Source organism: Hibiscus syriacus, unplaced genomic scaffold, assembly GCF_006381635.1.
Source record: "Hibiscus syriacus cultivar Baekdansim isolate YM2019G1 unplaced genomic scaffold, ASM638163v2 tig00000298_pilon, whole genome shotgun sequence".
In the NCBI taxonomy this organism is placed as follows: domain Eukaryota; kingdom Viridiplantae; phylum Streptophyta; class Magnoliopsida; order Malvales; family Malvaceae; genus Hibiscus; species Hibiscus syriacus.
Genome location: NW_024061778.1, coordinates 1 through 26,416, shown reverse-complemented (window position 1 = coordinate 26,416; position 26,416 = coordinate 1). Strand labels below are relative to the sequence as shown.

The 26,416-nt window shown below is 34.3% G+C and overlaps 1 protein-coding gene, 1 non-coding gene and 1 pseudogene across 3 annotated transcripts; all 3 read left to right on the top strand.

The window, feature by feature from the left end:
* Positions 1-1,651: 1,651 nt before the first annotated feature.
* On the top strand, positions 1,652-1,757 carry LOC120160265. The gene has a single exon (XR_005519427.1). It is a non-coding gene; the product is annotated as a small nucleolar RNA R71 (small nucleolar RNA).
* Positions 1,758-13,232: 11,475 nt separating this feature from the next.
* LOC120160000 (uncharacterized protein At3g27210-like) lies at positions 13,233-15,804 on the top strand. Of its 2 annotated transcripts, none has more exons than XM_039170543.1 (3): positions 13,233-13,388; positions 14,795-14,875; positions 15,162-15,804. In XM_039170543.1, the coding sequence occupies exons 1-3, from the start codon at positions 13,256-13,258 to the stop codon at positions 15,605-15,607; spliced, it is 660 nt and encodes a 219-aa protein (XP_039026474.1). In that variant the 5' UTR covers positions 13,233-13,255; the 3' UTR covers positions 15,608-15,804. The 2 variants fall into 2 exon arrangements, with proteins under 2 accessions (XP_039026474.1, XP_039026433.1); XM_039170502.1 differs by having other exon boundaries at positions 13,237-13,436.
* Positions 15,805-17,205: 1,401 nt separating this feature from the next.
* On the top strand, positions 17,206-26,054 carry LOC120159892 (annotated as a pseudogene).
* The last annotated feature ends 362 nt before the right edge of the window (positions 26,055-26,416 follow it).

The window sequence follows — 26,416 nt, the reverse complement described above, 5'->3', positions numbered from 1 at the left end:
CATCTAAGCAAAAATAGACTTTAATCCACTAATTAATACTTACGCGTATCTCAAGACAAACATGTGGAATCAAACTGAACTGAGCAAGAATGGTCATGATCTACCGAAGAGAGATACGGAGATGCAAAAACATCTTTATAAAATAACACCAAAAAGTGAGTCCAAAATCTCACAAATTACTTAATATAATTAACACTTTAAGCGATAAATGACGTAAAATAGGGATTTCGGATCAAATTTTGTCAAAACGAACAAACTCAATGGGTCAAATTCAATGGTCAATGGTTAACAGTCAATGGGTCGGGATAAACTCAACGAGTTAGGTCAATGGGTTAACCAGTTCAAGGTCGATTCGGTTAGCCAGTTCAAATCAGTTCAGTCAGACCGATTCAAGGTTGAACCAACAAAATCACTCTCATACACGTATAAGGACACGTGGGGGCACGTGGAGGGTCCTTTGGCGACTGGTTTAAGATGAAAATTTCTAGAATTATATTTTGATGCATAGGGAATAACATATCGTGGTCGGTTTGCAAAAAATAACGTCAAAATCAGGGTTTTTAACGAAACAAAAAAATTTAAACCTTTACCATTTACCAACAAATGACAACCCAAGGATACCAGACGAACGAGAATGACACAATGAATAACAAGATGTAGGAGGTGAGAATTACAACAGCTTGAACATCAATAAATCAACAAAAAAAACTAAAAATGTATTGTGAATAAAGAGAAATTGAGAGAGAAAAAAGTATGAGCAACGATTTTTTCTCAAATTAGAAAAATTGGAAATTTAACATAAGGTGTTTAGGTATATTTACCTTAGCTTTATAGGTTAATTATAACCTAGGTCTTAGAAATTAAAAGAATTCGTAAAAAAGATTCATAAATTTGTAAACATATCAATTTAACCCAATTTTTGGGTGTTACAAATTATATAGTGTAGATGAAAAATATGCAAAACGTAGAGAACGCTCAAAACCTTGTCCCACTAGTGGTGTCCTCTCTCACCACCTACAGAACCCCCAAATACTAACCATGTTGAACCCATGTTAGAAGAGGAAACGATAACGACCCCAACAGTCTTAAAAAGACTACAACAATCCTAAAAAGGCTATGATCGCCATTAGAGACTATGATCGCCATTATAGACTATGCTCCCAAGCTTCATATAGGTTCTCATCCTCCATTTGCTTGAATGATGTGAGATCATTCAGTAATTTAGCATTCATGTTGGGAGGGTTGAAACGTAGCAAAAATTTTGGGAAAGCTCATTCCTAAATGTTATATCACCATGTGACATTCCTCGAAATTATGATTTTCTCCACAGTAAACACAACAGAGAATAATTGTAACTTTACCTCATACATACCCCTATACTTTTACATATTTTTCATTATTTCAACCAATGTTATAACTTGTGAGGTTAGTTTGTTGATAGCATCATTGTCCAATGCTGCAACATTGCATCTACCTGACATAATCCTCGTATTGGGATATTTATAGTCATTGTTGAATATCATCTCCAAGATGTCGTAGTCTTTATTGTAGGTCTTATCCAATAATGTTTCATTGGAAGAAACATTAACAAACATTTTTTGTTTGCATATTCAATTCATTGTAAAACACCTCTATTTGTGTCAAATGCTGGAAACCATGCATTGGGCATTTGCGCAACAAATATTTGAAACGCTCCCAAGCTTCATATAGATTCTCTCATCTATTTTCTTGAATGATATAAGATCATTCCTTAATTTAGCATTAATGTTGGGAGGGTTGTAACGCAACAAAATTTTTAGGCAAGCTCATTGCATGATGTTATATCATTAGGTGGCAGCTAATTGAGCCATACTTTAGCTTTTTTTAAAAAGAGAGTAAGGAAACAACTTCAACTTCAAGGCTTCCTCATGTATAAAATAATCATACGTTTCTATGAATGCTCTAAGGTGTGCTCTAGGATCTTCATTAAATGGACCACTATACTACCTCGTTGACTGCAATATTTGGAACAATACGATCTTCAACTCAAAGTGGACAACATGGATGACTGGTCTTATGATGCCATGATTTAGATTGTCTAATGTTGGCACAACATTCTCACGGATAGCCTGTTACAGTCATCAATGTTGTAGAAATTCGACAGATGTACTCAATTTTTAGTAGGTAAGTCATCATCACCATTTTGCAATGATGGTAAAACATTGTTATCAACACCAACGTTCATGTTTGTTTGATTATAGTTTTCTTGTCTATTGGGTCTATGAAGTCTTCGTTCTATCTCGAAACCGAAAGGCTCTAAGTCTTAATTATTGTTGTGGGTCATGCACCAGCAACACTAAGTTAAGAAGAAAGTATCTATAAACTGAAAATAAACAAAGTTAGTAAAAGTTAAAAAGAAAAAAAAACTCTAATACATTACCATTGCTCCCCCACAACAACGTAAAAAACTTGATGCTACGAATGTTACTACAACATTTAACGTAAGTGCTCGTGTTGTATATCATGTAGTAAAGTTGATACACTAAGTGTATTTGATATCGAACCCACAGAGAGCAAATGTTGCACTAGAATTGTTGTGATATATATAAAAGAGATAATAGATGTAAAATAGATATGTATGTTGAAACGAGAAAAATAAAAACAAGGCAATAAAAGATTAAAATCAGAATGAAGAAGCCATGTAGTGCAGTAACATTCAGGAGAGCAAACATATCAATGGCTTAACAAATGCAAATGTCATTTGGCAGTTCTCGTTATAATAATGACGTAACAATGCTATCATACGATGTGCAATGATTAACAATACTTAATCAACTAGAATCAATTTTCACCAATTCTAGTAATCAAATAGTTAACAAAGCATCAACTATTGATAGCACACATTTCTATATGCTAACTCTACTTTTGAAAATACCAAAGTTGTAAGAAAGTAGCATGCAATATTAATAACTTTCATCTCTAAAAATCATCAAAATCACATATATTAAAGATAACTTCATTTATAAAATTATCTCAGTAAAGCTACAACACATAAAATCATTGTTTAAGCATAAACATAATTAGAAACATTTAATCAAACATGTTGTGTTCAAATCCAAATAACATCCTAAAATAAGAACATATACAAACTTTATAATTGTCACTTCACTCTTTCAAAACAAGAAATGAAAATAGAAGTTGAATTTCACGATGATCATCATTGCTACATGATGTTGCTCCCCCAACTACTATTGTATGTCCTAGCGACGAATTTAGGGGACCATGGCTCTCGGAAGGTAGGTTTGTGGAAAACAAATTAGATGATGAAGAAGAAAAAGATGTGAAATGTGTGATCTTCACTCCCTTTTATAGGCTAACAAAGTCAATCTTTCATCCAATAGAAAAAATCAACGTTTTCTAATTTTTTAGGCCTTTTTACATCTATCGCACCAACTATCCCTATTCTAGAATGTTCTATAACCGTCTGGTGATTCAGTAGTTTTTGGCAATTCTACTTAATGATTCGACGCAACATCGCAACACAACATCACCTACAACATGGAGCAATTCCATAGCATCAACATACCAGATTTCAACATAAAATATGAAAATCAACCCAAATTCCACCAACTAACTCCCATGATGCAAATAATGCAAAATATGATAAAATAAACTGAAAATCAGTGGCGAATCCAAATTTTTTATAGGCTTACCAATATAAACATAATAATTTTTTTATCCAAGAGAATATATATATATATATATTGATAACTTACCGTTACAAAATAACAATGATGCTAACATGACCTTTTTTTTAATTATTTTTCAGTCATAACATGATATTATCTTATGATGATACATCAACATCAATGCTAATTTTTTAAAGATGAGACACCAAAACATAACCAAAATATAACATTAAGTGTGATTTAAAATAAATAATAATTGAGTGATCAAAATAGTAACTAAATAATAAATGGGTGACTTAATAAGTAATTTATCTTTTTTGTCATAGAGGGAGCCATGGCCTAGATAGGCCTAGGCGCGCAAAGAACTCCAATGACAAGGGTTCAATGCGGGGAGTGTCAGACTTCATTGAGCAAGAAGGGCTGACGCAAAAATCTTGAGTAAATGCCAACTAATCAGAGGGGAAGGTACATCTCAACACTATTCTTGTGTTCTTGTGAGCTTGATTTGCAATTTTAAGTGAGTGTAGGTCGGGCAAGACCTAACTCTTAACGCGGATGGAACAAAGTTTGGATGGGATCCAAGACTTTGCCGCAAGGGACAAGGAGGTCCAAATCGAGGCAAATCAAGACTTGTAGGAAAGAGTTCCTACGGAAGAGATGCACTTGTGGGCGTGTTAGCCCATTTCATCACTTGGCGGCAAGAGCCGAAGCAAGCACAGCCATTATGGGAGGCTGAGTCCTTATGGGGGGACATGAGCAAGCGAAGGCGTCGAAAAGCAACCAAGTTGATGTGAACTATGGCGTGAAAGATCGGGAAGTTACATGAGGCAAAAGCCAAGGCAAGCAGTTCGTATGGGAGAACCGCGACAAGCCAAGGCACTGAAGAGTTTCCAAGATGGTGTTGCCCAGGATCGTCGAGTGCAGCGAATACACCGTTGCCTACAATGATCTTAATATGATCTTAATGATGCTAAAATTCAAGCTTGATATAGGTAAAAAGATCCTAAATGATAATTCTTTTGGAAATTTATCAATACTTTGACAAAGACGATTCTAATGGATGATTTTGAAGGGAAGATCTACTCAAAGCCTCCTGGGATGCTATCTCAAGACTCTAAGAGGATGCTTCAGGCCTAGGCCTTTGAATTGCTTAAGCTAGTTTTAGATTCTTGGATTACCAAAAAAAAAATTAAGTATTATCTTTCAAATTGATAATTTTAAATATTTATATTTTAATCATATTGTATTTATATTATTTGAGTTAGAATTAAAATTTTAAAATAAAAAAAAACAAAAAAACTAAAATTGAAACAAATTAAAATACATGAATTAATTCTAGTTTTATGCACAATAATGAGACTTAGTTCTAGTTCTTTTTTTAAAGAGGAATCTAGTTTTATACACAATAGGGAGACTGATGACGTAACTTTGACCTCAAATTCACCGTGCTCATTATATTATTTTTAAATTTTATTAAATGGATAATGTTTGTATTAAATTTCACTACTGTGTGTCCAAGCCGAGATCAAACCATCGAAGGGACAAATAATCCAAAAAGTCATATTTAGTAGGTAAATTACCAAAGCAGGTAAGTGGTTTAGGATATATAATATTTTTAATTTACGAAAAAAACTGCTTACTACAATTCTTAAAGAGATTACTTGAATAATAAATAAATAAAAACTTTCAATTTTTTGAGTTTTAAGTAATTAATTTTGTATTCAATTCTTTTGATATTAAATTTACACTCAACGAGATATCCAGATTATTGTTGGTCCCGCTGATTTACATGTGTTATTAAGGTACAAGTAGCTACGAGATAATGGGGATTAATTGTGTTATGGCCACTCGTTAGATCACTAAGCAGCACTCATTTCCAGCTTTAAGTTTCAACAAAAACCCTTTAATTATTGAGTAAACGTCGAGAGTAATAAACTAACAAATTTATATTACCTCTCTTCGAAAAATTATATTAGATTTTTTTTTATTGAAACTAACAAATTTGCAATAAATTTAAAACCATCGATTATAACTCGAATTTTTTTCCATCATCTGCTTTGTTTTTACAAATGTAATGTTTATTTTGAACATCATATTTATAAGATTTTTAGATTGAAAAACAAATTCGAAATCATTTTCCATAATATGTCTATTATAATGGTCAATCCTTATTAAGCGATCTTTATCGATATGATTTGTTTTCCACATTCTAATCGTGGAGATTAATCGTTTTAACGATCATGATTGTTTCCCATAAAATCTTCCCTTTTCTCGACACTCTTTCTCAATCGTCATAATCTCGAAATCTTTTCGAGCCTTTCTGAAACGTTAACTTTAAACAACCATCTATTAGAGCCTAACAACAAAAATATATAATTTGTAACCGAAATTATTCCAAATCCTCGATAGCGACTTATACGTTACTTATCCTTGCCTTTTTGGCCCCATAACGTTTAATTGCCACTCAATATTCTGAACTCAATTCTAATCGAACATTTCTCTAAATTGATATCCTTGTTTTCCAATTGTGTGAACTGTGATCTCGTCTCAATTTACTTTTCACCAGTTAGCAGAACAAATTTTTTTTTTTGCAGCATGAAACAAATTTTGTACAACACTAACCTTTATGGAATAGTAAATTAGAGTTTCCTCTAGTTTATTTAAATTAAGAACGATTCCGATCTTTCTTTTTGAAATATCAAATAATATCACTAACACTGACATTTCTCACTATATCATTACACTATCGAATTTATTCATATACTATATCACCTAAAAAATTCTGCCTTATTCATCGAATCATTTAATCACACCAGATCAATAATTCATACATCCTAGTGGCATGTATATGCTTTTAACACGTTTTCTCTTTAGTTTAGGTTGAGAATCGGCTAAACTTGTAGTTCTGATACCAAAAATTGTAACACTCTTAACCCATATACGTAACCATATACGAGTCAAAGATGTCACATCAATCATACAAAAATTTAATATTTGAAAACAGGTAAAAAATTATTTCTTTAAAATTTCAAAATGCATTTCTTTATTTTAAAGCTAATAATCACACAAAATCATAATTTAATATCTAAATATCAAAATTTGATTCAATTCATATAATATTTTAGGCAGTTTTGTATTGTATCATATCTTAAATCAAATTTGCCAGAAAATTATCTGATTTGAAAATCATTTCTATCATAAATAATTACGATTTAATAAACTAATATTCATAATTAATAATGTCTTTTGGAAAACCAAACATTAATAATTTAAACAAAAATATCTTAAACAAACGAATCAGAACAGCTAGAAACTTCTTTAATATACATGTCACTACCAAATAAATTAACAGACATGATGTTCTTACTTACTGATTTTGGTAACATAACCGATTCCTCGAAAATGATGTTGATGCGCTCCATACTTTTCCATCTAGTTTGTACATGTGTAAAACACTCACACGCTAAGCTTTCACTTAGTGAAGCAACCAAGTAAAATAAAATAAATAAAACATTTAACGTATAAAACAAACAATATCATATACAAACATTAATAAAATAAAACATGTATAAAATCAGTTGTCAATTAGTGATAAGAACTTATTATAAAAATCTGTAATTCAGACTGTATTTTGTCATTTTAGATCGATACTTTTTTACTTCAGTTTATATCATTGCAAAACTGTACTTTTCTATATGAGATCAGATGATCGTTTCAAATCCATACTTTTTTTATTCATATCAAACATTTTCCCACTGTATTATCATGAGAATGCGCGATACACGAATCAGATAACGAGTAAGCACGCTATTTACAAATTTATTGTCAGAACAGATTGCACCGAGTAACTCCACCTCGTGTACCACTAAGGCACCCAATTCAGACTACGAGTGACCCATTTTGGTGCCATATAATGCACATATAAAGCTAACCAGATGCATCGAATCACTCCACCTCGTGCACCATTAAGGTACGCCGAGTCAGACCACGAGTGATCCATATTGGTGTCATATATCAGAAACATATTCAGATTCACTCCATCTCATGGCATGCCATTGTACCACTAACCCTCATTTTCATACAATGGACTTCATTCTAAATCAATTATTAATTTGCATATTAAAACAATTCATCCATATAATCGAATATAAAACAATTCTTATAAAACCAGATCTGGGAAGTTCATACCCAAAAATATTCTCATGCTAGGAAATAAAATATCGAATAAAACAATTTGGGTGATTCATACCCAAAATCATATAAAACCATTTAGTAAATCAGTATAAAGGTATTTCATAAAATAATTCAAATTGTTCAAAAACCTTCGAGGTTAACTCATCGCAAGCCGTCCTTATATCGAATAAAAAAATAAGTAAGTTGCACTCACTTGGTGCCTCACTAGTTTATCCTACGATCATCTTTATAACCTTCGTATCCGATTCATTTTGATCTCGACTATAATCATGAACTACTCGATCATCGATTTCCAGCATATAAACAATTCACATACATTAGTACTTTAACTAATATAATAATCATATATATTCAAACAATTTCCTAAAAAAGCAAGCGATATACATATATATATATATATATATATTCGAAACTAATTTCTCTTTCTTAATCTTGTGAAACTTTCTACATCGATCCAAATTCAATATTCTAACATTCTAACTATAATTTCCAGCATTGTATCCCAACTTTCCAAAACTTGCATCTTAATCCTTTAAATTTTCCAAACTTTGTAAAATGTCCCTAACCACTTCATCATCTCACCACCAAACTTCCTTCAACTTACAATTGAACTACTAAACTTATAAACTCTTCCAAATCAGTCCAATTCAATGTGCTAATACTAAATTTCAGCATAGAACATTAATTTATCAACATGTTCACATTACCCCTTTAAATTGTCCTACTATGCGAAAAGGTCCCTTAAGGTTTAACAGAGATCCAATTTAGTTTCCAAACATCATTTCAAGCATCTAAAATCATTCTTACACTTAATCTAGACCATTATAAAATTTTTACAAAATTTATCCTTTAATTTCTCCTTCGGCCGAAACTTTGTAATATATCCCCTAATGGCTCCCATTTTGATTCAATCACAATTTCATCCTCAACACACCATTTCCAATCCATTCTAATCAAATTTAAAGCAAAACAAATCAAATTCAACCAAGTTCCTAACAAATTCATCACTAGCCAAATCGCTAAACCCATCATTCCAACCAATATTTAGTCGACTTACATGCTTAATTATAACTCCACAACACTCATAACATCCAAATTTAACCTTAACTCAATCAAAATCAACTTCCCCTTCATCTACCATAAATACCCATTTTCACATTTCAATATGAAATAAAGCAATACTTATATCAATTTGTAGAGAATTTAGTGTAGGCAATTTTCTTATTTCACATCTTAGTCCCAAAACTCATTAAATTGGATCAAAAATGAAAAAAAAATCACTTACCTATTATGGAGTTTGGCAATAGCTGAAGAAGGAAGGAATCTTTCGTGAGTTTTCTTCAGAAAAAATCTCCCACTTACCTTTAGATTATAATAAAAATGAATTTTATTTATTTATTTGGACTAAAAACCAAAATTACCCTTAATGAATTTTCAAAATTACACTCATGTCACTCCTTCATCTCTATTTGAATATTATTACATAATCATAAAAATATCATCTCTCAATTTTTCTTTTTGACCCCCAATTTCCCAAAATTTCAATTTAACAACTAAATTGCACTATTTTACTTTATAGTGCAATTTAGTTGTTCATATCACCATGATTGTCACAACCACCACCATCATCGTCGTCATCATCAACATCATAACTTGACGTCGATAATTGAACATTTTCCTCATTAGATGGAGTAGGTTAAATGTTCATATCTTCACATTGAGTTTCTTCATCAGTTTTATTAACTCCTCAAACAACCATGAGAAATTTTGTTCCTTATCAAGTGTAGCATTTTCTCTTTCTTCAATCCATGCATTCAGTAGGTCATCTTCTTCAAAAATATTTTCAATATTAATTGGATTAAAATCCATTTCTAATTCTTGTGCACTTTTTCTTTGCATGTGTCTTAGCTTCAACCTCATATAATAATGGACATAAACCAATTTTTGAAGCTTTTTATGCTTGAGTCTATTTCTCTTCTTTGTATGGATCAAACTAAAAGTACTCCAATTACGCTCACAATTTGAAGATGAAATTGTTTGACTCAAAACTTTGACAATAATGCGTTGAGGTTGCGGTGCACAATTTTCATAGTTAATGATAAATTTTTTTTGTTTATCAATGTTAGTCTTCAAAATTACAGCTTGAGCTAATGGTGTTCCAAAAGAATCCATTTTGTCTCGATATAGCAATAACTAGAAAATAAATGAATTAGTAGTTTAAACAGGATAATTTATGAGTTTTTTTTCAAATAATTTAATTATATAAAATACATACATGGTTCATTGCAAGAATTTGATGATTCAAGTTGGATTTTATCCTCTGTATGACATTTCTAACTCTATTTATATTTTCACGAATCACTTCACTTGTAAAATTGTCTATGTATAGAAATTGTGGATTTAGAAAATATCCTACATAAAAAATAACATAATAAATGTCTAAACAAGATATCACAATTTAAGTTAAAAAGTTTTATAGCGTACCAGTAGAATGTAAATCATTATGAAATTTTTACTCCATCGTCAATCAATTATTTTTCAATATAATAATAAATAAACATATAATTATAATACTTAATGTTAATATAAAAATTTAATTTAAAATTAATCACGTCAATTTTAGATATGAGAAAAATTCAATTTAAATTTAAATTAATTTATTTTTAAAATAACTTTAATAAATAATTTAATTAATTCAAATTTAAGTAACTAATTTTAAACATAACTATTACGATATTATTAATGATATATATTTATAATCCGGTTTTAAGAATTAAATTAGAACAATTCATCTATGTAATTTTATATTTCAGATAATTTAAAGTTTGTTACGGCATTGCAACGCAATTTATAGCGTGTTGCGGTATTACGTAACAATTTTTTACTGCAACAATCGTGATACGATTTTCTTATCGCGTTGTGTCGATATTACGTCGCGGTAATCTCAAAAAACACGTTACGATGCGAATGGTACGCTACTTTACAGCTGCAATTTAGTACTATGCTCGCAATATTCACCTGCACACTGGTGTGGTCCCACTGCCCCGGATGTGTTCTGGTTTGTCCAACGGTATTGTTCCTCGCTATCTACTTTGCCATCTCCACTAAATCGGGTTCTAGCACCAGTCTCTCGATCTTGGCGGCCGCCTTCTCCGGGGGTCATTAAAATCAACTTTGATGGGGCTTTCAATCGGCATGCACTGTTTGGTGGAGTTGGTGTGGTGGTCCGTAACCATGCTGGGCAGTTTATCTTTGGGCGTTCAAGCTTCATCTCCCATGCCATGGATCCTTTTGTTTTGGGATCCGTCGTGCTTCTTCCAGATCAAGGGACCCTTCCTACAGTGGGCCAATTCTGGCGGATATTCACTCTCTCGCTAGGATGTTCCACAGCTGTTGTTTTCTGCACATTGGTCGGGAGGGTAATGATATTGCTCACGCCTTAGCAAGGGAAGGTTCTACGAACCGGCTGACTGAAACCTGGTCGCAATCTGCTCCTCCTTTCATCGTACCTTCCCTTGCTGCAGATTGTGGGTTGTAGCTGGTTTGCTGTTTTGAGCTTTTGTCTGGTAATATATGGTTTTTTGGTTTGTGCTGGATTGACTTTTGCTATTGAATATGATGTTATCTTCAAAAAAAAAAAACCAATTTAATTATCTTTTATATATATATATATATATATATATCCGTTATTTTGTTGAGTCCCTCGACTAGGGCTCGGTCAAAGCTCGATAAATACTCAAATCGAATGAATTCGAGCTCGAATTCTTAACGAGCTAAAATGAGCTACTTAATACTCGACTCGAAAAGCTCGGTAGCTACTTGAAAAAAATGTTATATTATAATTTTATATTTTTTAAAATTACATTATTAAAAATATATTAAAAATACATTATTGATAATTATAAATTTTTAAAAATATATTTTTAAATGTAATATAAGATTTTTTTAGATTCAAATTCGAGTTTGAGTTCGAGCTTAAATCGAGTTCAAGCTTGAATCGAGCTTGAATCGAGTCGAGTCTCGAGCTTCAATCGAGCTCCTGAATTTTTTTGAGTTCGAGCCTTTTCGAGTTTGAGTCGAGTTTTAATATTATATTTTGAGTTCGAGCTAAGCTTGATAATTTTTAGGTCGCGAGTTTTCGAGTCAAGTCGAGCCTAATTCAAACTTTTCGAGTTCTAGTCGAGCTCAACAATACTCCAGCTCTACTCGGCTCGTTTATAGTCCTACCCTTGACTATTAAAAGTTACAAAATAGTTACTTAACTATTCATATATTTCAAATTCGCCATTTTTTGTTAAAAATTTGACGGATGGAACTAGTCATAAACTTATTGATTGAGATATAAAATATCTTATTCCAAAAATCGTTTGAGGTATATTTTATGAATCGATTCTTTGTTTATTTTATGTAATCGAATCAATGCTTGAAATATTATACGGTTGAGTCAGTGCTTGAAAGCAACTGTGGTTCCAGTAAACATCATTAAAAAATTGATTTTTATCATATCTTAATCAGCAAGTTAACGTCACAATCAGACTATAGTTAATTTTTTAACAAAAAAAGATGAATTTAAAATATATGAATACTCGAATGATAGGAATGGCAACGAGTCGAGTTCGGGGCGGGTTTTGCTCTCCCCGTCCCCGAACCCGAAATAAATCCCAATCCCCGACCCCGACCCGATCCCCTACGAGTTTTTTATCGGGACGCCCCGTCGGGGATTTTTTTTTGCCCCGTCCCCGAACCCAAAAATATTTTATATATAATTAATATAAAAAATATAAAATATTATATATATATAATCGGGGCGAGGCGGGGCAGGGATACCTTTCTCCGAACCTGACCCAAAAAAATCCCCGAAAAAAATTCCTAAACCCGATATCATTCAACCCGACCCGACCCGAACTTGACCGGGTTTCGGGTTTCCCCGTCAGGTTCGGGTCATACTTCCATCCCTATCGAATAATATATTTCAATCAATTGATCAACAGCTAAATTAGATGATCGTTAATTTTTTTAAAATAAAAATAATTTAAAATATATAAATAATCAAGACATCATTTATATATTTTAATAATTGGTTAAAAAGCAACACCTTCCTTGCATTGCTTTGCTTATGGTTATTGTTGTGTTCAGGAGGGGCGTTCCCATTTTCTACTCGTTTAGCGTAACGCAAATAAAACGCTATATTCTCTCCCCCTCTCCCTCTCCCTCTCCCTCTCCCTCTCCCATTTATGCCTTTGGGTGTTGCAGTCTCCATACCCTTGAAAAGGAAGAAAAGTATTTATATATTTTCTCTGCTTCTCTCTGTTTTTCTCATAAGCTGATGTTGAGGTTCTAAAGAGTTGGAGATATCCCCCCCCCCCAAAAAAAAAGAAAGAAAAACTAAAGAGATGGGTTCATGTGCATCGCTGCATAAGAGCTCTCAAGAGTCAGCCATAAAAGTTGGACTCTCTTTTGGGTCTAAAACAGACAATCTCATCTTCCCACCTTCGTCTGCTAAGGAGAAACCCGATGCTGCCAATGGTGATTCCACTCCCAAATCCCAATCTTTCTTTACTTTCAAAATTTTATGTAGATTGATTCCCTGATAGTTTGATATAAAACCATTGTTGAAGCTAGTTTCCTTTTTTTTTTTTTTGAAAAGTTGAGGATAGTTTCCTTGGTTATGAGGCAAAGGGAATCTTTGTTGTTGTTGTTGTTTTTTTTTTTTTCCAATCTTCAATGGCGTTTCCTTCTATTTCTATTTGTAGATGATGCTTTGCTTTGACGATATGAGATGTTAACTCGATGCAAAGTTTATCAAAGTTTTTTTCCTATCAGTATATTGATCTTGCTTTCAAGTGATCTACTTATTTTTGTATCAATGTCTGCCATGGATGTGTGCCTAATGAAATTGGTTTTTTGACTTTGTTGATTATGAGATAAATATGGTGCCTTTTCATTTTTTTTCCTTTGTTCAAATTTCCGGTTTTTCTTAGCTTAAGTTTTAGGATTTCCTTCTCTTTCTCAGATTACTTAGATCCTTTCTTTGACTTCCCTCCTCCCCCTCAATGGTAGTAGTTTTACTTCTAATTTGTTTTCTAATTAATTTATTTAGGATTAGAGTTCAGTTCTTGACAATTTGTCTGATTCTTTAAGGTATTCATCTTTCAGAGGGCCCATTTTCTGTTCATTTTTCCATATTTTCAGCAGTGCATCATGTGGTAGATTTAGCTGCCCTTGATGAAAAGCTGGTCAATGGATGGACCACTGTTTAAGGAAGGGCAAATGGTTTTAAGCAAGCTTTTCTTATGGGTGTAACAAAACTCACAAGATAGACATTTTTGTGTTTATGTTGTTGTGGTCCTTACTATACCTATATGTAGAATTTGTGTTCAATTCAACGATGTTGGCTGGCTATGTATCACAGTGCTACTGGTATTGATGTTAATGTCAGTTAAATATCGTAGTGATGATATTCTTCAGAACGCAAACAATTTCCGTTTATGTTGTTGTGGTCCCTTACTATATGTCCAATTCAATACAGTTGGCTTGTGTATCACAGGACTACTGATATTGATGTTAATGCCAGTAAAATATCATAGGGATGACATTCTTCTGTCTGCAAATCGTTTTTCTGTGTGTGTGTCTGGTTGTCTCTTATATCATGTACCGTCGCTGTCGATTTTGATCATCTTGACAGTGGGAATGTGAAGTTCATTTATGTAGAAATGAACTGCTGGTATGTTTTTACTACCAAATTGAGGTCGTTTGGAGGACTTGGATACTGCGTTTCTCAAATTTTTTGTTTTATTTTTCTTGTCTGCTTTCTCTAGGTGTTGAATCTCTTCTTTTTCAAGATTGGAATTCAATGTCTATATGCAGTTCTATCTAATTTCTAGATTTATTCTATGATGTCAATGCTCAACATTGATTTTTCATTTTTGCAGGTAGTAAAGATGAAACTTTTTTCGACTCCCGAGCATACCTGGATTCAGATTGTGATGACGATTTCTTCAGTGTCAATGGTGGTAAGGATGTTAGAAATATTTGAATTAATTCGTAAAGCAAGCATATGTAATTTCCATATCTGTTCATTTCTTTTCTTCGGTTTCCTACTGCACTCTTATTTTTATGCTTATACAACACTTGTTCCTTGGGTGTTTAATGAGTAAAAGATCGACTTCTCTGTTTACTACTGCTGGAATATCATTGTGCCATCTCCATTGCCATTTTCTGTGTTCTTTGTTTGGATTTCAGAAATTGGTTTCTAGTTAACATGTTTCTCTGATCCATATGTTGTACATCTGTGAGCAGATTTCACTCCATCTCGTGGTAATACCCCCGTTCATCATAATAGCTTCTCTGCCGGGGCACCTAGAATTTTCAAGGCCACTGAGGAAGGATCTCCCGGTTCAGCTTCGGAAATATCACCAGGAAAGAAAAACAAGCTAGCCGATCTATTCCGTGACAACATTAAAGAAGATCATGATGTCAATGAGCTGAATACCTCGATCAACCAGGACACTCCCAACGGAAAGCTAAAAGTCAAACCAACAATCCAAGACATACTACCTCCGAAATCCGCTGATGGCACTCCTCGTGTCTCTCGGGCTAACTCTTGGTGCAGTAGTGAAAGGACTGCGAATGGAGAACCTCTTAGGTCCACGCAATGTTGCTTTCCTAGCTTGGTTTCGTGCGGTAGCTTTAATGAGAGGAAGAAGAAAATGAACCCTGCAATGGACGTAAATTATAAGCCTTAATTACCATCGATATCCCTACACTTAGGTTGAAGTAGCCTGGAACTCGAGTCCCAGAGATCGTACTCGCAAGATAACATGAAAGTTTTGTTGGATTTAACAAAGCCTTGGGGAATCATTGTTACTTATTGGATTTTCAGATTCAATGCTATGTAAAAAGCATTACAGTAAATACATGGCTTACGAAAAGTATTATATATACATATGTTGGTATCTTCTGTTTAAAAATCTGAATTGTGGTTTACGGGCTTTCAGCTTCTATGTTATTCTCTGTTTAGAATATTTTTGCTTACAGGAAAAGTCCCCATTGTTGAACGGATCACCATCTTAGCTTTGTTTAAACTTCTATGACTTATTTTACACATATATCAATCTCAACATAACGTGCTTTAATTAACTCTGTTCACCATTGATACATATAACATTGATACTCATAACATTGAACTGCTACAACATTCGTTACAGTATCTTGTAGTCATAATAAGTTCTCTGGTGGATAAGTATTTTTTTGGCAACAGTTTTGAGTACCCTTCAGGGTTACACACTGTAATCGAGCTCGGTAGCGAGGGGTTCGAAAAATGCAACCTGAGAATATCAATGGGCACCAAAAACATAAACAACCAGGGGCGGATGCAGAATTTTATGTTAACGAGGACGAAGTTATAAAATTTTAAGAAGAGGCGAACTTATAAAATTCTAAAGAATAAAAATAAATTTCAATAAAAATATATAAATAAAATATAAAATATATAATAATTTTAAATTTTTAGGGGATGAGACAATGTCGTGAAACTCAACAAGGTGGGCACTCGTTACTTCGCTTGTGGAACGTTAGGCCATTGCGACCAGGGCATGAAGATAAAACCAGCACCTTCACATGTGCCAACGCCGATTACACCATTACTTTCTCCATTATTATTCACTTTTCCTTCCATGCCAGCTTCCACTCATTCTGGGGCTTTTACGGCTCATTCTTTTATCATATTTCTTATGTTTTCTCCATTATTATTCAATTTTCTGCTTTATTTACTGTTTTGAAAAGGGAAAAAACTAGGGAACATTTTTATTTACTATAAAGCTTGGGAACATTATGTTATAAAAGCATCTAATGTATGTGAAATGATCTTTAATTTGTATTTTTTATTATAATTATAATTAGGTTGAAGGGTCATTTGAGATGTTTATGGAAGTATTTTGGTCTAAAATTCCGTTTGAAATACTAAAACATTCTCAAACAACTCATTTTCAGTTAAAATTCACGTTTGAAATGTGATTATTGACTCAAACCAAAAAATTGGAAAAACGATGTTTTGGCGTTAGAAAAGCTGTTTTGGAGACGCAATCCCAAACAAAGCTTGATGTAAAAATAATTGTCCAAACTATATTTTAAGTTAACTTTTGGTACTTAAAGAATTTTTCAATAAAAATCGATGCTTAACATTTTCAACTGTACATATTTAGGTGCATACAGTTAAATTTAACTATTATGGACACATTTCAACTTGTAAATTTTCAAAAAATAAAAAACTTAAAATAATAATTTATTTGAAAAAACTCAAGAAAAAAATTCTCCGAGCATGTTTTTCTTCTTTCTTGCTCTGATGGGTTGTAGCGGTCGCTATTTTATTTGGCAACATATTGTAGATGCTGATGTGAGACTTGCTCGTCGAATAAGGCGAGATACAGATGAGAGGGGTAGGGATGTAAATTCTGTTATTGAACAAGTAAGCCCATCTATATCATAATTTGCTTTCTAATTTAGAACTTCGAGAAAATATTCGTGGAAGTGTACAGATTATGGATTTAAATAGCGTTCGCGGTCACGTTGTCAGTCGCGTTTATCGCGGTTGCGGACATAACGTATGCAATCGCGGTCACTACGGGTGTCGCGGTCGTGAATTTTTTTTAAAATTCGCACAATTTATCCTAAAATATAATAATTATACTTGGTGACCCATTTTTCCATCATACATTTTAAGGTAACAACATATGCTTCTAACTTATAAACGGTAACAAGTTTACCACATTTTTTAATTGAATTCTTAATCTAATTTAAAATACAAGATCCATACACCAAAAAACAACATCAAATCCAAATTATAAACGGTCCATTGCTTTAACAACCCAAAAATTAAAATACCCAAATATTCACCCAAATTGAACCCCAAGCCCAAATCATTTCCTTGACCTAGACTAAGTCTTTGTCTTCTTCTCCACGACAACACTTCAACAATCCTCATCAGCAAACACATACAGAGAGTACCCAAAAAAAAAATAGAAAGTCCCAAAAGCAGCATGTAATTCTCAAACAAAAGCAAGAAACCCAGAAAACATAATCCATAAACAATGCAAATTAGAGCTTCAAAAAATGGAGGAAAGTGACAGCCATATTCAGCAAGTGAAGAAGATGAATGAGCATAAAAACGAAGACCCATTTGCTTATCGACCAGCTCTCAGTCATTGGTAAGAGGCTTACTCACTTTCTCTGGCGTTGCTTGCTTTTTTCTCTCTTTAATATTTGCTCTATTTTGATGATGAGAGCAAGCTATGGCAGTGGGTTTCTTTTATGCGAAAACTTGTGGATAACGGGAATAGCGACCCGTTATTGACGTTATTTGCCGTTACATGCTAAATTGCGGCCGCAAAAAAATGTTATTGTTGTGATTCCGTCACCAACCGTAATTTTTTCAATTAGCGGTTTCAGACGGCGGCACTATTACGAAATAGCGGCCGCTATTGCGGTTGCGCTCCACTTTTTGATTCCCTGGTACAGATCCCTGGGGTTAGATTTGTACTTACCATGAATATGCAACGTTAGGTTTGCTTTTACTTAGCTTTTTCAAACATTTTGATAAGTACAATGCAATACTGTGCAGTATGCAAAGTTTGTCAAGCCTGCATTTGATGATTTTGTGCTGCCATCAAAGAAGTATGCCGATGTCATTATCCCTCAAGGAGGTGATAATCATGTTGCCATTGATGTAATTGTGCAACGTACCCGCACTAAGCTAGGTCAGCATGATCTCTGCAAAACATATCCCAATGTAAATGTAATCCAGTCAACATTTCAGGTATGTACTATAGTCTATCTCTTTCTTGTTTCTGTTGTTACTAGTTTCATCAAGTAGAGTAACTCATATCTGTTATTAGTTGCCATTGCTCGTTAATAGAAGGCATAGAACTTTTCATCTGTACTATGTTCATCTCCGACTCTTCACGTGCCATTCACCCTAAAATATTTACGTCAATTATCAGTTAACTGTGATGACAGAATGGTGCCACATATATTGTATCTGGGTAATGAAAATTGGCATGTCTGGATAGTTTCTATCATGTTGGACAAAATGAAAGATTAAAATAAGAAAATTTTGTGCAAAACTTCTTGTGAATGCGTCTCCCTGGAGTATAGTTTTCTCAGTAGACAGACATGATATCCCACTTGCAAAACTTATTCCAAGATTAATGTGTAATTTGTCTTAGCTTCTTTTTTATTTCAAAATTAGAAAAAAAAGGTCTAATGAAATACTTATGGTTCAGATTAGAGGAATGCAAACACTGATTAGAGACCGGGACATTTCTAAACATGATTTTGTCTTCTATTCAAATCGGCTTATTCGTCTGGTACATTCCGCTTTTATATTACGTATACTGTGTTTTGTTTCTGTAAGCGTTTTTAAAACAAGAATATAATTGTTTTGAATTTGATTTAGGTGGCGGAGCATGGTCTTTGGACATTTTCCGTTCACTGAAAAGCAAGTAGTAACACCTACAGGTATGTTTAATGAAATAACAGTGTCAGTTTTTCTCTCATTCATGGAAACTTCCTGCCTACAATTGGGAGATGTCCAACAAGAATGATGGAATTCTGTTAATCGTAAGATGTCTTATCACAGAAACAATTAACAGTCCACTCACCTTTGGAACATGCTATTTCTTTTCAGCAACGTTATATAATCATGGTTTTCAGAATCGGACCGGTTAGCGAACCGGACTGATTAGCGAACCGGTCATGCTATCGGTTCATTGGTTCAACCGGTCGAATCGGTCTGACCGATTGAAAGAACCGGACGACGTCATATTTATTTAAAAAATTAAATAAAATACAAAAAATATTTAATAAAAAAATAATTTTGTATATCACAAGTCATATTCAAAGCAGGTCATAATATATATGAGTTAAAAACCATAAAATCAAGTGAAACAAAATGATTCAAATTAACTACAACATAATATTTAAGATAAAGCATATTAAATAATAAATATAATTATATAACTATAATTAAAAAAATTGGGGCTAAAAAATCATAACAAAATGATATTGTTTGGTTTAATTTTTTTAAAAAAACAATCTCACATGGCTAAGAAACATAGAAGAACATCCCAAAAGTCTAAAGAGTAAAAATATGAGAACAAAACAATCCACATGGCTAAGAAACATAGAAGAGCATCCCAACTAACTTCTATAAATAATAGAGGTAATTTGACATTCAAAATCATGGAGCCTTTTGGTGAGCATAGAGTGAACTATTCTTTCACTTCAATCAAGCTCGAATTTTAGGCTTCAATCGAGCTTCTAAATTTTTTTTAGTTCAAGCCTTTTCGAGTTCAAGTTTCAATATTATATTTCGAGTTCGAGTTGAACTTGATAATTTTTAGATCGTGAGTTTGAGTCGAGTTGAGCTTACTTTTAAAGTTTGAGTCGAGCTTAGCAATATTCGAGTTCGACTTGGCTCGTTTAACAAACGACGTCGTTTGGTTTAATTTTTTTTTTAAAAAAAAAACAAAATTGCTGGTTTTTTCCGGTTTTCAGCCGGTCCGGTTCGAACGGTTCAACGGTTCTGGCCGGTTCACTAATAGCGGTTCAACCGGTTTAGTTTGAACTGGACTAGGCAACGGTTCCCGGTTGAACTGGCCGGTCTGGTCCGGTTTTCAAAATAATGTATATAATGGAGTTGATTTTTACTGAAAGTTGTGTGGCGTTTCCATTGTTAGAACGTAAGCTTTCAATCAGGCATCGGTATGGTTTGTTGTATTATTTGATAGAAGATCTTGTTTAAGTTAGATAGAGTATGCTTAAAAACCAATCATATGATGATTGTAATGATATATTTTATTTACCGATTTTATTGAATAAATGCATTGTCACTATTATTTTCAGTTTTAAATATGTGTTTGACATAAACTAAAAGATAATAAAACCCATATAATAATAATATTATTATTATTAAAAAATCTCTAGTCAAATTTTATTATGGGCATAAACAATAATAATACGCTTAAGACTAATATGTTACTCATTGATGACAACGATATGTCAATGACAACGAGATGTCAAAATAGATACATGATTATATTGTCAGAGAACAATATATTGGATTGACCCAACGTGAGGATATGTCTTGGATTGTTATGTGATGGTCATAACATTGCTTATGGTGATACAGTTAAACATGCTCCGTAACTGGTTACACTATAAAGACTGTTATTGAATATATCTTGATATATGTAGTGGAATGTGTATGATTAAGATAAGATTTATCTTCCTAAACCAAGCAATCGAACTACTCATATAAAAGGGAGTTCCACAATCTCGTATTATATTTTTGAACCTCATCTCTGTGAGTTCATATCGTTGGCTGCAAAATCATCGACCAATCATTCCTTTCACGTTTCTTTTTCAGCTCTTGATATGTCCTGATGTTAGGTATGTCTCATAAATATACCGAGAAAGTCTCGTAGTGGGGGTTACGATTATATGGGCTGGGGGTGCGGGGGTTACGGCTCCTCAGTATGATACATGGTTATTTTTGTAAATATGTACCAGGGTTTATTTATTATAAAAGGAGATGTAACCTAAACCTATGAGACATTGAATTGAATAAAAATTCTAGCGCCGCCTAGGGCACCAATGACGTAAGCAGATTGTTGAACCTCGTTAAAATTTTGTATTTTTCATTTTCTTTTCCCGATTATTCAACAATTGACATCAGATGTCAGGAGCAAAATTTGAAGTTGCAAAATTCGATGGTCAGGGTAACTTCGGATTATGGCAAACAAGGGTGAAAGATCTGTTGGTGTAGCAAGGGATCCTGAAGGCTTTGCGACCGACCTACAAAGCCGGCGTCGATGGAGGAGGAAGCTTGAGAAGAATTGCAGCAGCGATCGGCAGGAACCATACGATTATGTTTGGCGGACGAGGTCATGTATCACGTCATGCATCTGTCATCTCCAGATGAAATTTGGAAGAAGTTGAAAAGTCAGTTTATGTCCAAATCCTTAATGACTAAATTGTATCTAAAGCAGCGACTGTATGGGCTGAAGATGCAGGATGATCATGATTTGGCACAACACGTGAATGTCTTCAATCAAATCGCTTATGATTTGGCTCGGCTTGATGTGAAAATTGAGGATGAAGACAAAGCGATGATTTTGTTGTGTTCGTTGCCTCCCTCTTACGAACACATGGTGACTACTCTTACATATGGGAAAGAGACTATCAAAGTTGAGGAGATTACTGCAGCTTTGTTGGCTCACAACCAGCAGAAGCAGAATGTAGGGGAAAACTCTCAAGCTGATAGCTTATATGTCAAGGGTAATCGAGACCGTGGACGGAAGCCAGAGAAGGCATGGTCTGGGGAGAGGAATTTCATATCCAAATCTAGGGATAAGAAGACAATTCACTGTTACAAGTGCAAAGAGGCGGGACATATGAAGCGAGACTATCTGAAGTTGAAAAAGTAGACTGATGAGAAGAGTGATGACTCATCCAAGTCTGTGAATGTGGTCTAGGATGACAATTCTAATTGTAGTGAGGGTGATACGCTCACTATTTCAACGACTCAATTGACGGATGCTTGGATTCTTGATTCTGGATGTTCTTATCACATTATGCCAAATAGGGATAATTTTCGACATACAGGTCGGTTAATTCTGGTTCTGTCTATTTGGGTGATGATCGATGTTGCAATATTATTGGTATTGGTGATGTCAGAATTCAGATGTATGATGGTTCTGTTCGGATGTTGTGTGGTGTTCGACATATCCCAGATTTGAAGAAGAATTTGATTTCTCTGGGTACTTTGCACAAGAATGGTTTTATCCCTAAGGCTGACGAGGATAGGAAAACCATTCAGATTGTTAAAGGAGCTTTGACTGTGATGAAAGGAAAGATGAATGCAGGGAATATTTACAGATTGTTAGGGAGTACTGTTGTAAGTGGAGTTCATTCTGTTGAGTCCTGTGATGATACTACCAAACTGTGGTATATTCGTCTTGCTCATCTTAGTGAACGTGGTATGGCTGAATTACATAAAAGAAATCTGTTGCATGGTGTTAAAGTTGTAAGCTCGATTTTTGCAAGTATTGTGTTCTGGTAAACAGACTAAAGTTCGTTTCAAGACTGTGAAGCACACAACTGAAGGGATCTTAATTATGTGCACTCTGATGTGTGGGGGCCTTCCACGACATTGTCTTTGGATCTAGGTATTATGTTACTTTTATTAACGATTTTTCACGGAAAGTTTGGGTGTTTTTTTTGAAACAAAAGTTTAATGTTTTTGAGAAGTTCAAGTTGTGGAAAACTGAGGTAGAAAACCAAACAGGATGAAAAATCAAGCTTTTGCGATCTGACAATGGTACGGAGTACACAGATTCACAGTTTCTAAACTTCTGTAAGGAGCATGGGATTAAGAGGCATTTTACAGTGCGCAAGACACCATAACAGAATGGTGTTGCAGAACGGATGAGCATGCCGTTGAATAAAAGAGTCAGATGTTTGTGGTTGAATGTGGGGCTTCCCAAACACTTCTGGGCTGAGGCTGTTAACATGGTGTGTTATCTTATCAATAGATCGCCAAGGGCATCATTGGATGAGAAAGTTGCAGAAGAGGTATGAACTGGTCATGATGTTACTTTTGATCACTTATGGATTTTTTGTTGTCTTGCTTATGTGCATGTACCTGCTGATGAGAGATCCAAACTTGATGCAAAATCGAAGGAGTTCATTTTTCTGGTTACAAGAAAGGTGTCAAAGGATTCAAATTCTGGATTCCAATTGCGAAGAAAATTGTGATAAGTAGAGATGTTCTTTTTTATGAACAACCCATGTTACAGCAGAAGAAAGACACGACAGTGGTGGATTTTGAGCAGTTTCCAGTTGAGAAAACAGAAACTTCTCAACCGACTTCTGGTGGTTCCACTACGGATGATTTGCAGGATTATAGTCTCGCCAGAGACAGGGTGAGACAGACGAATATAAAGCCTCTGAACAGATTGAGTTTTGAAGACTTGGTCTCTTTTGCACTTACTGTTAGCAGTGATGATCCCGTTACTTTTCATGATGCTGTTATTAGTCAGGAAACGACAAGTGGATGGCTGCCATTATTGAGGAGATGGAGTTTTTGAATCACAATCGTACATGGGAGTTAGTTCGCCTTCCTGAGGGTAAGAAGCCGATTGGTTGCAAATGGGTGTATAAGAAGAAATAAGCAGTAACAGAAAAAGAGGGGGAGAAGTTCAAGGCTCATTGGTAGCAAAAGGGTTTTCACAACATAAAATAGTTGATTATGATGAAGTTTTTCTCCTGTGGTCAGACACACTTCAATCCGAGCAATACTTGTATTGGTGGCTAGTTGGGATTTGCATTTAGAGCAGATGGATGTTAAAACTGTTTTTTTTTCATGGTAATTTAGAGGAGCATATCTATATGTAGCAGCCTGAAGGTTTCACTCAACCTGGAAACGAGCATTTAGTTTGCATATTGAAGAAATCTTTGTACGGGTTGAAACAGTCTCCGAGACAATGCTACAAACGGTTTAAATCCTATATGATCAAGATTGGCTACAAGCGATGTGAGTATGATTGTTGTGTCTATGTTAAGAGCCTTGATGGTTTTTTTATTTTCTGTTAGTATGTTGATGATATGTTAATTGATGCGAAGAACATGGATGATGTTATCGGTTTGAAAACTTATTGAGTCAGGAATTTGATATGAAAGATTTAGGTGCTGCAAAGAAAATTCATGGAATGAAAATTTACAGGGACAAAGACTCAAGGAAACTGTGGCTATTTCAACAGGGTTATATTGAGAAAATGCTAGAAAGGTTTGCGATAAGCTGCGCAAAACCAGTGAGCATTCCATTGGCAAATCACTTTAAGCTCTCATCAGAACAGTTCCCTAAGACAGATAAGGAAGATGAAGATATGGAAAAGTTTCGTATTCTAATGTTGTTGGCTGCTTGATGTATGCAATGGTATGTACGTCTGATTTGGCTCATACTGTTAGTCAAGTTGGTAAGTACATGTCTAAACCTGGTAAGCAACATTGGGAAGCGTCAAGTGGATCTTTAGTACTTAAAGGGTACTGTGGGACATGGAATTATTTTTAGTATCAACGGGATAATCCTTTGGTTGTAGGATATGTGGATTCAGATTATGTAGGGGACTTGGATAATAGAAGATCTACGACAGGATATGTCTTTCTCTTGGTGGAGGGCCTATTTGTTGGAAGTCTATTGTTCAATCTGTTGTGGCATTATCTATAACTGAAGTTGAATACATGGCAGCGGCTAAAGCTGCAAAAGAAGCTTTAGGCTTACTGGTTTAGTGAAGGAGTTGGGTATTCAGCAAGGTGGAGTTCAGTTGCTTTGTGATAATCAAAGTACTATTCATTGGCTAAGAATCAGGTAAATCGTGCTAGAACTAAGCATATGAGTAAGGTTTACAAGATCAGAGAGTTGGTTGCATCTGGAGAGATTTGTTTTAGAAGGTACATACTGATGAGAATGCCGCTGATATGTTCACCAAGCCAATTACGACAGAGAAGTTCATGCATTTGCTTGGACTTGTTGAGTGTTTCAAGTTGTTAAAGAAGTAAGGTAACCCCCCACATTGAATGTTCCTAAGGGGCATGATATTCGCCAAGGTGAAGATTTGTTAGGTATGGCTCATAAATATACCAAGAAAGTCTCGTAGTGGGTATTACGATTATGTGGATTGGGAGTGCGGCGGCTACGGCCCTGCGGTATGGTACATGGTTATTTTTGTAAATATGTATCAAGGTTTATTTATTATAAAAGGAGATATAAATAAACCTATGAGACATTGAATTGATAAAAATTCTAGCGCTGCCTAAGGCACCGAGGACGTAAGCACATTACTGAACCTCGTTAAAATTGTTGTGTTCTTTCATTTTCTTTACCCGATTTTTCAACACTTGATCTCATTCCTAATTTTCTTTTATCCACAGGCACCTAAAGAAATCCATTGTGTTTGCAAACGGTTCCAGTCGCTTAAAATGGGTACTTCAGATATTGATGATGCATTAATGAGCAATTCAGTGTTATACCAGGCTTGGGTGAGTTTGGCGACCGCTACTTTGGCACTAATGCCTAATCCACCATGGTCTGCAAGTTGCAATTATAACCAGTATCAGACGCAGCTGCTTGAACAAGTAATCTTATAAAGCATATACACGCATGAGCTTACCCTATATTGTACTACATGCTTGGACCATTGTACTTCATCAAGCATCTTGAAAGAAGTTGTATGAATTCTGGGATCTTTTATTTTGGCTTCGTGCTACAGTTATTGCTCGGTGATCGAGCTCAGATGGAAGAATACTCGAACAAAATAAAGTAATTGGAGTGTGTTTAAACTCCAGTTAATATCAGACAAATACAAGCTAGTTATGTTCTTTTAAGTTTCTTTTCTGAAATGAGTCAACCCTATATAAGATTAAGTTGGACTTGTCAGACCCTGTACTAGTATGGTTGGCAACTTGGCACTATGTACGAGAAGACAGCAAACAAATTC

Coding starts and splice junctions, on each gene's coding strand:
- LOC120160000 (XM_039170502.1), top strand. CDS start 13,256: ATGGGTTCATGTGCATCGCTGCATAAGAGCTCTCAAGAGTCAGCCATA. Junction 13,437..14,794: donor CTTTACTTTCAAAATTTTAT/GTAGATTGATTC, acceptor TCATTTTTGCAG/GTAGTAAAGATGAAACTTTT. Junction 14,876..15,161: donor TTTCTTCAGTGTCAATGGTG/GTAAGGATGTTA, acceptor ATCTGTGAGCAG/ATTTCACTCCATCTCGTGGT.